The sequence below is a fragment of the Babylonia areolata genome, chromosome 18 (assembly GCF_041734735.1).
Source record: "Babylonia areolata isolate BAREFJ2019XMU chromosome 18, ASM4173473v1, whole genome shotgun sequence".
Taxonomy (NCBI): Eukaryota; Metazoa; Mollusca; class Gastropoda; order Neogastropoda; family Buccinidae; genus Babylonia; species Babylonia areolata.
In genome coordinates, this window is record NC_134893.1 from 31329601 (window position 1) to 31337100 (window position 7500).

Here is a 7500-nt window from a genome sequence, read left to right on the forward strand (position 1 = left end):
AACTCTTTCACTCGCCTGTATGTGTGACTGTTTTTACCTCGACATACAGGCAGCTATACTCATTCCGGGGAGGTGGGATACATGCTAGGTATTTCTAGTTTCCATAACTCGCCGAGTTAAAAGCACACTACTAAATAACTGTATTGTACTGTACGAAATTCTGCCACACACTACCCAAAACGCACATGCATTTACACGTTCGCAAGAAAACATTATATCAAACTGACCCCATCTCTCTCTCTGTCTCTGTCTGTCTGTCTTTCTCTCTCTCTCTCTCTCCATCCACCCCCAAACCGTTCGACTACAGGAAGAGAGAGAGAGGGGGGGCATAGAGGAGGGAGAAATAAAGCTCATAACTCAAAATGTTCTTATTTGTTCAAGGATCGAGAGGAAGAGAGAGGGACGAGGTGAGGGAGAGAACGAGAAAGAGAAAACGAGTGTGTGTGTGTGTGTGTGTGTGTGTGTGTGTGTGTGTGTGTGTGTGTGTGTGTGTGTGTGTGTGTGTGTGTGTGTGGGAGAGAGAGAGAGAGAGAGAGAGAGAGAGAGAGAGAGAGAGAGAGAGAGAGAGAGAGAGAGAGAGAGAGAGAGAGAAACGAAGTTTTTTTTATTGAGAGAAGTCGAAAAAGACGGCGAAAGGGATAAACAGAAAATAAAAGAAAGAACACACACACACACACACACACACACACACACTGAGAGACAGATAGATAGATAGAGAGAGAGAGAGAGAGGGGGGGGGGGGGACAAAGAGAAACAGGGAAATAGAGCGAAGGAGACCGAACACGAGAGATAACGAAGGAGAGAGGAGGGAGGAAGAGAAAGAGAGAGGGGAGAGAGGGGGCCTGATGAACAAGAGAGACAGACAGAAAATGAGAAAAAGAAGCGGATGCCGGGGAAGAGTCAGATACAAAGAGCGACAGAGAGAGAGAGAGAAAAAAAAAACAAATATAGAGAGAAGCAAAGAGAGAGAGAGAGAGAAAGCACAGAGGGGGTGGGGGGTCAGCATAGAGGAGGGAGAAATAAAGCTCATAACTCAAAACGTTTTTATTTATTCAAGGATCGAGAGGAAGAGAGAGGGAGAGAGTGAGGGAGAGAACGAGAGAGAGAAAACGAGTGTGTGTGTGTGTGTGTCTGAGAGAGAGAGAGAGAGAGAGAGAGGGAGAGAGAGAGAGAGAGGGAGGGAGAGAGAAAGAAAGAAAGAGTCGGCTGAGGTAATAAATCAGTTTACCCTCTTTCCTGTTTCCCTCTGTGTACGGGTTTAGCCCAAAATGACAGTAAATCACTCTCGCTCCTTTTCCTCTTCCGCTCAATTTTCTCTGTGCTCCACTTTTGTCTTTTAAGTAACTCGGTATTCAGGTAATCTCTCTCTCTCTCTCTCTCAGAGACACAACCGCGCGCATACCTTTGCATACAAGCACACGCTCACTGGCACGTAAGCACACAAAGTAGTTTGTCTCCAAGTGTATTTGGTTTCCTATCAACCCCTTTGTTCCTGTGGGTTCTTTTACATGCGCTAAGCGCAAATGCTACACACGGGGCCTCGGTTTATTGTCTCGTTCGAAAGACTAGCACCCAGACCACCATTAAAAGGTCTAGTGGAGAGGTGAGTAACACACCCCCGCGCCCCCCATCACAACCCCGGCCAGTGTGTGATTCGAACTCGTGGGCTCTCGCTTCTCAGTCGTGCGCATTATTTGTATTTGTATTTGTATTTCTTTTTATCACAACAGATTTCTCTGTGTGAAATTCGGGCTGCTCTCCCCAGGTAGAGCGCGTCGCTACACTACAGCGCCACCCTTCTTTTTGTATTTTTTCCTGCGTGCAGTTTTATTTGTTTTTCCTATCGAAGTGCATTTTTCTACAGAATTTTGCCCGGAACAACCCTTTTGTTGCCGTGGGTTCTTTTACGTGCGCTAAGTGCATGCTGCACACGGGACCTCGGTTTATCGTCTCATCCGAATGACTAGCGTCCAGACCACCACTCAAGGTTTAGAGGAGGGGAAGAAAATATCGGCACCTGAGCCGTGATTCGAGCCAGCGCGCTCAGATTCTCTCTCTTCCAATGCGGACGCGTTACCTCTTGGCCACCACTCCACATTAACACCAACTAGGCCGCCGCTCCTTACCGTCCATTCATCGTCAATTTGTTTTTCTTACGTTATTATTTAGAATACAATAAAATTACCACATTACCACCGCCCCTGAAAAGACACACAAAAAAAGAAAGAAAAAAAAAAGAATCTAAGGTAAGATCCAAGCAGTTTCTAACCAATTTCTCTGACCTATACTCCTTAACTATCACGAAACTTTGAGAGAAGAATGAAGTGTAGTTTAGAAAATGAACTGAAAGGAATACAGAACGCGATGTCTTGCAGCCGATGTGCAATCAATAAGAGGAGTCGGTGGATTTCACTTGGTGCCGCTCAGGGGGGATGTGAAGCGACGACAACTCTGAAGGGTATGTGTCAGCTTGGAGAGTGCTTACTTGGATCGGAATGTTTAGGTGGTTTTGAGAGAATGAAGTAGGAGAGACAGAAAAGGGCTCTAAATGTGGAGTGCTGTGAAAAAGACAAGGAACAGAATCATTGAAGAGCTTTGCCAGCAAGCACGCAAACACGCCATCAAGCAAACACCATTAAAACTGCTTAAGAAAGAGAGACATTATTGAATAAGAACTGTTGAAGGAGTGTGACCGTTGATTCTACATGGCAAGTGGAATGCACGAAAAAAAAAAAGAAAGGGCATGATGACCCTCATTTCAACCCGTATAACTCACTTTGGATCACAAAAATATTTCTTTAAAAATGATCAATCCTCCTCCCTCCTCTGCATTTCCACCCCCCTTCATTGTTTCTGGCATCGCCACTCCGTCACTCCCCCCATTCCCCAACCCCCTACCCCGCCACACCCACTCTCTTAGAGAGAGACAGACAGACAGACAGACAGACAGAGACAGAGAGACAGACCGTGACAGTCAGCGCGACGAAAAGAGACTGAGAAAAACACAGACAGATAGAGAATAATGCAAAGGCAAAGAGAAAACAACATAAAGAAGAACGGTACTCCGTGATCTGTGGGCAACTGAGGTCGGTCGGATTAAAGAAAAAAGAACGATAAAACACAAGTAAGGTGAACTAAAAAATACCTTGTCGAGAAATGCACGATCCTAATCGAAGAGAAACGGACAGAAAAAAAATAGACAAGACAAAAAGACCTGGTTATTTCAGGAACCCTGTGGGTGTAAACAAAAATGTTACGGTATTTCATGTCAGTTATACAAAATTTGGCGTAGTGATCACACACACACACACACACACACACACACACACACACACACACACACACACACACACACACACAATAAATAAAAATAACAGGTCACAGAAAAAAAACAACAAGACAACAACCGACGACAGGCTATCATCACACACCACTGACCTGATTCCGGTAACAGCAGACGGCCCCCTGTACAATCAAAGGTGGCCCAGGTGTAGGTCTCCGTGTCCACGTTGCTGGGCAGCGGTATAGAGATCACAGGGGGGTCCACACCCCCAGCCTGCACCCCTTGCTGCTGCAGCCCGAACCCAGAGGGGGACATCATCATCGCTGCCGACCGCTGCTGCTGCTGCTGCTGCATGTCCCGATAGATCCCACCGCTCAGGGAGGAGTCAGCACCACTACCACCACCGTGTTTGGCCTTCATGTTAGGGTTCGTGTTGATGATCTTCCTCTCCCCGCCTAGGGACTCGGCCTGGCTGGGATGATGATGAGCGTAGTAGGTGCTACTACCGTTACCGCCGCCGTCCCCCGCTCCTCCGCCGCCGCTACACACGGACCCCCCGCCTCCGGCTCTCATGTAGCACTGGGAACCGCCTCCCACGTAGCAGTCCGAATCCTCCTCCGAGAAGCACTGAGAGGCGGCGTCGATGGCCGCCTGAAGGTTGTTGAAGTGGGCGTTGGGCACGCTGTACAGAGGGTCCGTGTCCACCCCACAGCTGTACAGGGGGCCGCCGGGTGGGGGGAAGTGGGAGGGGGAGGAGGAGGGGGTAGAGGGGGGATTGAGGGGGTTCAGAGCGATGGTGGGCTGCATCTCCGCCGAGGTGCTGATGGTGTTGCTGGCGGGGCTGTTGAGGCGGGTAGTCGCCGTGGCCGAGGCCGGGAGTGGGGGCGGGGGCTGGGGCTGTTGGTGCTGCTGGGGCGACGCTGTGCTGGTGGTGGTGGTCCTCGTCTGCGTGACGTCAGGCTGCATGGATATCATTTCTGCCAGAGGAAAGAAACACAGGTGATGTAGCCGTGGTTGCGTGTATAAGCGTCAATACATCTTTATTCATCCATTTGGAAATTAAAGTGTGCGTCCACAGACTCGTCACTCACCTAACACAATATCTCGGCCCACGGCCAAGCCCAGCACACTCAAAACATGTCAAAGGTTGGACAAAAAAAAAGAAAAAAAAAAGAGCAACATATAAAGCTAAATACTTACAAGCATGTAATACGACACAGCGGGTACATTTCCAACACATACACCCAAGTCCCCTTACCCACCACACACACAGAGAGAGACACAGAGAGAGAGAGAGAGAGAGAGAGAGAGACAGAGAGACAGAGAGAGAGAGAGAGAGAGAGAGAGAGAGAGAGAGAGAGAGATTGCATAGCCCTAAAAAAGAGAGAAAAAAAGAAACGTTTGTTGTAATATATCGACAGTTACTTTTGAGCTTCAAAAGGTTTAATATTTCATTAGCCTTTTTTTCTATAACAATCGGGACAGTTAATTCATATCCGCTATGTCCATTCTCGGCATATGAAGGTGGGGCCCGATCCTCTCCTTCCGCCGCTGGAACCTTGGCCAACCAAAAGCCAGTACCCATTCACACCTGGGTGGAGTGCAGTGAGGAAAATCAGACGAAACCACCGTTCCAAGGACACAACACAAAAACACCAAAACGGCGCCTCGAACCCTGATCACTGGTGAACACATAAGTTCAACAAAACCGACACTGCTACGGAGCCTTAGAGAATGAAAAGCACGCTTCCACACGACATCAGTTGTTGAAATGCCGCGGCGCTGCAACAAAGACCTCGCAGTCATGCTGAGCACTAGGAACCGCTACCCATACAGTTTGCAAAGATCAGCTGAAAGACATTTAAGTCACCGCAATGCATCTGAGCTATGATTGATGTGAACAAGAAATAAGAGAAAATGCGAGTACGAGGAATAGGAGGTGGAACGAATGAAACAAGAAAAAGGAGGGGGAAATGAGGAAGAAAACAATAATAGCAGATAATGAAAGAAACATTTTAAAATATATGTTTAATATATATATATATATATATATATATATATATATGCATGTATGTATGTATAAAATAAGAAAAGGATGCTATCTTTCAGAGAACTGCTGAAACAACTGTAGACTGTCTATAAGCAGTCTTCATTTCTTATTTTTCTAATCATATCTCTGGCATCTACCAATATACTTTCAGGTACTGTTGGTGTCAAAGAATAATTTAGGCATCCTATGCATTGTGTTTTGATAATCGATACTACAACAATAACACACACACACAACAAAAACAAATAAACGAAAGAAAGTTTCGAAAACTATTGACACTGTACTGTGCGCACACCCATGCAGAAATCAGCGGGAATAGCTGGTCTCTTGCTGAGATTATTTATGTAGATTTGATGTCGATGGGTTCCCTATTCTTGTGGTCCCCAAAATGTTTGCCCGATCTCGTATTTATATAAACAAAGATGGCAGGGCTGTTTAGATGCGCTTATTTCCGCCCAAACTCGTTTGGTAAATACGATTCTTACGTATTTGTTAAACATCTCAATCAGAGCGCACGCACGATACACACAACACACGCGCAAACACACACGCACATTAACAAACACACAGACATGATATGCGCACGCAAGCACGCACACAAAGCACAACCACGAACACACTCAAGCAAAACCACCCATGAACACACACACACACACACACACTCACGCACGCACGCACCCCCCCCCCCCATCACCCCCCCACACACACACACATACCAACCCGACCACCAACATCACCCATCATCACCTCCTTCAAGCCCTACTCCTTTTTTCTTTTCTAATATTTTTTATCACAGATTCTCGAAAGACAGTGAGAGAAAGAAAGAAAAAAATGGGACAAGAGAGAGAGAGAGAGAGAGAGAGAGAGAGAGAGAGAGAGAGAGAGAGAGAGAGAGAGAGAGAGAGAGAGAGAGAAACACCAAAAAAAACCCTAGATGTATCAGAGAGCCCCCAACGCCACGGAAAAGGCAAGGCGGATCAGCAGGGAATCAAGCCTCCCTGCAAGTCTGGCATTACCGCCTGACTAGCCGGGCTGCCAGGGAACCGATAGCTTCAGTCGTCAAGCCGTGGCAGACGAGAAGAGAGAAGAAACTTTTTCTCATATATATGGTTGTTTTTTTAAAACCTTTATTCTCTCTGTCTTCTTCTTCTTCTCCCTACGTCTTGTGCCTGTAAGCCTGTAAGTGTAGACGCGTTGCTCTCGGACGAAGACTGCCGATTACGGGCTCCATTTAAAGGAGCGGAGAGAAAAGTGACAGGTCTTGCATCTGGTGAATCTTTTAAGCGGTTTCAAAGCCGCCACGTGAGCTTTTACTTGTCTGTTTGTTTGTCTGCCTGCCTGTCTCCCTGATTCTTCACCCGTCCTCTGTTGTGTGTGTGTGTGTGTGTGTGTGTGTGTGTGAGCGCGCGCGCGTGCACGCGCTTATGTGTGTGTTTGTTTATGCATGTGTGTGTGTGTGTGTGTGTGTGTGTGTGTGTGTGTGTCTGTGTGTCTGTGTGTATGTGTGTGTCCCCCTCCCCAAATGAGCACACACCGTGGCACTGCAAATGTGCTGTAACGAATGTGGATTCATCCGCACCCTGTGACGTCTACATTTGAAGGAAACTGAAACGCGCGCGCGCGCGCGCGTGTGTGTGTGTGTGTGTGTATGTGCGCGCGCATCTGTGTGTGTGTGTGTGTGTTTGTGTGTGTGTGAGCGTGCGAGTTAGTATGCTCATGAAACAGTGAAGCAAAGAGAGAGACACAGAGAGAGGCAGACAGACATACAGTGATAAGCATAGGGAGGAGCGGTAAGAAGAGGCTACAAGAAAAGAAAAGAAGAGTTATCCTGCACGTTGTTGTATGAAGAGAGAGGGAGGGACGGAGAGAGAGAAAGAGACAGACAGACAGACAGATAGTCAGACAGACAAGCAGACAGAGACAGAGAGGCAGAGGTGAGACAGAGACAGAGGAAAGAGAGAGTGGAGAGGGAGAGAGATTGTGTGTGTGAGAGAGAGAGGGGGGGGGGGGGGCGGAGAGAGAGAGAGAGGGAGAGAAAGAAAGAGAGAATTAGAAACTGACACAGAGAAAGACTTACAGCCTCTGATAGATATTGGCTATTTTGCTGTTGAACACAGTCGTTTTTTACTTTCATTCTCCCCCCCCCCACCCCCACCCCCCTCCACTC

The 7500-nt window shown here is 47.4% G+C and overlaps 1 protein-coding gene across 1 annotated transcript in view; it reads right to left on the bottom strand.

Annotated features, from left to right (window-relative positions):
• Positions 1-7500, bottom strand: part of LOC143292220 (netrin receptor UNC5C-like) — a 180641-nt gene that overhangs the window by 33266 nt on the left and 139875 nt on the right. Inside the window, exon 16 of the mRNA XM_076602406.1 lies at positions 3439-4260. Coding sequence (XP_076458521.1) covers positions 3439-4260 — 822 coding nt within the window. The remainder of the gene's footprint in view (positions 1-3438; positions 4261-7500) is intronic.